The following is a 2,382-nucleotide window of genomic DNA, read 5'->3' as shown; positions in this document are numbered from 1 at the left end:
GTTTTTTTTTTTTTTGGAAGACACTAGCCTCCATTGCCCACCTGCTACGTTTTCAAACACCTTCGTGCTTTTTCCCCCCCTTAATCTTGGGAGCAGCTCTTCTGTAAACATCTGCAACGCTATTTTCAACAGCCATAATTTTACCACAAAAAGGAAAGATAACAAAAAAATTATGTATTTTTTTCTGAAATAATCATTTTCAAGACAGTCTATTGCATAAAGAAAAAAAGTAATAAACTTGTTCTGTACTCCGCCTTTACATAAATTTCACTTCCCCCTATGGTGTATATTTAAAGGTGTACCTCTTACCTTTTCCATGTACTGTGAACAGTTGGACTCCTGCAATAAATTTGAAGCTTCTTGTTTATAATACTCCCCTGTTTCATTCAGAAAAGGACACTCAAAAATTTCCTGATAAAACTAAAAGGATAAAGGACATTTTGTTTTATCAAGGACAAATAAAACAAGATATTAAACTATTAATATTGTTCAATATTAATATTTACAGTTAGAAATGCAAAGCAGCAACAAATCTTTACCTTTAGGGGGAATTTTTTCTTATACTGTTCAACATGAACAAAGGAGTTAATAACCCCATGGATTACTTTCTGGTTTGGGTCTTCTCCACAGCGATCACTGAAGTAGGCAAAACCAAACATGAACCCATGAGAATTCAGACAAGTAAAGGTTTCCATTAGGCTATCAAGTTTTCCTTAACAACGAATAGAATATTTTTGAGTTACTTTTTAAAAAAAAAAAAAAATCCGTAATAAACATTTATCTATCTTAAGAGGCACACTAATATGTACCAATTTCATTTCTCTTCTCAGTTCTCAAATTTGAATTGTAGAAACAGTAATGCATACATATTTGCGAACCTTATACTTGCATATTTGCAAACCATATTTGATCAAGAAATAATACCAAAACATATAAAAGAGTATATTAAAAAAACTAGCCATGTGAACGAACATCATTAATAACAAATTTAAAAGTCTGTAATAAATTCTACCTTATGCATGCTTCAACCTTTAATAACCTACACATAACACTGTCTTGCCCATGAGCCAAACAGGAGTCACTTCTAACAAGCATGGACTCAGTCAGACAGAATACTGTTCTAGGTTCCCATCTATATGAAAGATAATCATGGATGAAAGTTCTCCAATTAAAGGAGTTCAGGTTAACAAAAATGAAGCATCTTTGTGACTTTTAGGTGAAATGGTAGCAAATACAGATTTTCCTATGGCCCTCTATGGTAAGCCAGATAATCCATCTGGTACAGTTAAGAAAAATGAATCAAAATAGGAAGAGGCTGGCAAATTAGAAGTTCAGAACAAATAAGTGTACTTCTCCGAGTACTGCCCAAAATTTTATGAAAAGGAAAAGCAGGCCTGCGCAAAGCATAGGGAACTGGATGCAAGAACAATCTTGAGGAGCCTGAGGTCCACTCCTGATGGAGCTGAGTAGACCAAGACAGCAGCTGTTTCTTCTCAATATTTTATACAAGTTACATCTCTTTGATTTTGCCTTCTGGCTTATGCAAGGATTAAGCAGACAAATTGGTTACCACTGGGGCTGAGATTTACTATGTACCAGTTGCTCTGTAGTAACTGCCTGTCTTGAACTTCCCCCACAGTGAATATTATATCATAGGAACTCATCCCTCTTTCATTCAAAGGATTTCATTAAGAAACCTTTATTTAAATAACTGATTTTAATCTAGCGTTGCATTTACTTTGAAACTTTAGGAAAAGACTATTCTCATGGACTGGTATCACAAAAAAACATGTTGACTTGAGAAAAAGTACAGCCTTTCTACCCTGATTTTGATACTATTTTTTGCTAACCAAGAAGATATATTGTGTCAATACATCTAAACAATTAGCGTTCTATATTTATTCTGATTGGTTTTTATATTTGTATCTTGTTAAGAAGTAATGGATAACATATTTCTTTCTTACTAGATTTGTCTTCAATGTGAGTCAAGACACATTTAGATGGAGCTGGAATTCAAGTAAAATGTAGCAAAAGAGCATTTAATTAAAAAAAAAAATTAAATGTTAGACTTCCAAAACCATCTAAAATGAATTAAGCACTTAACTTGCTTTTAAGGACTTTTGAACATTTCACTAAGCCCTTAAGAACCTGACTGCAAGACTCAGGTTTTTAAAATGAGTAGATGCTACTCTCTTCCTTATTTTTATTCATAGATTGGAAGACAAAATAAGCTTTACTGCTTTTTCAACACCACACACTCGCCCAAAATACTTTCCATTAACAATAAGGAAATGTCATGCATGGTAACCCAATTGCAAAAGTCTGTAGACCATCCAGGACAACAATTGGATGCCGTGTTTTGTACTGTCAGGAAGAAAGGAG

The 2,382-nt window shown here is 33.7% G+C and overlaps 1 protein-coding gene across 3 annotated transcripts in view; it reads right to left on the bottom strand.

Moving 5' to 3' along the window:
• CUL2 (cullin 2) overlaps nt 1-2,382 on the bottom strand; it is a 138,794-nt gene that overhangs the window by 46,078 nt on the left and 90,334 nt on the right. For all 3 annotated transcript variants that reach the window (XR_002095795.1, XM_019508194.1, XM_019508196.1), the window contains 2 exons: nt 540-636; nt 310-420 (listed from right to left, as the gene is read on the bottom strand). Coding sequence is in view for 2 of the 3 variants with exons in the window: in XM_019508194.1 (XP_019363739.1) it covers nt 310-420; nt 540-636 (208 nt within the window). In the remaining variant the exon portion in view is untranslated. The remainder of the gene's footprint in view (nt 1-309; nt 421-539; nt 637-2,382) is intronic.

The sequence above is a fragment of the Gavialis gangeticus genome, unplaced genomic scaffold (assembly GCF_001723915.1).
Source record: "Gavialis gangeticus isolate Ggan-Ray unplaced genomic scaffold, GavGan_comp1, whole genome shotgun sequence".
NCBI lineage: Eukaryota > Metazoa > Chordata > Crocodylia > Gavialidae > Gavialis > Gavialis gangeticus.
Note: the sequence above shows the minus strand (reverse complement) of the source record. Positions and strands in the feature narration are given on the sequence as shown.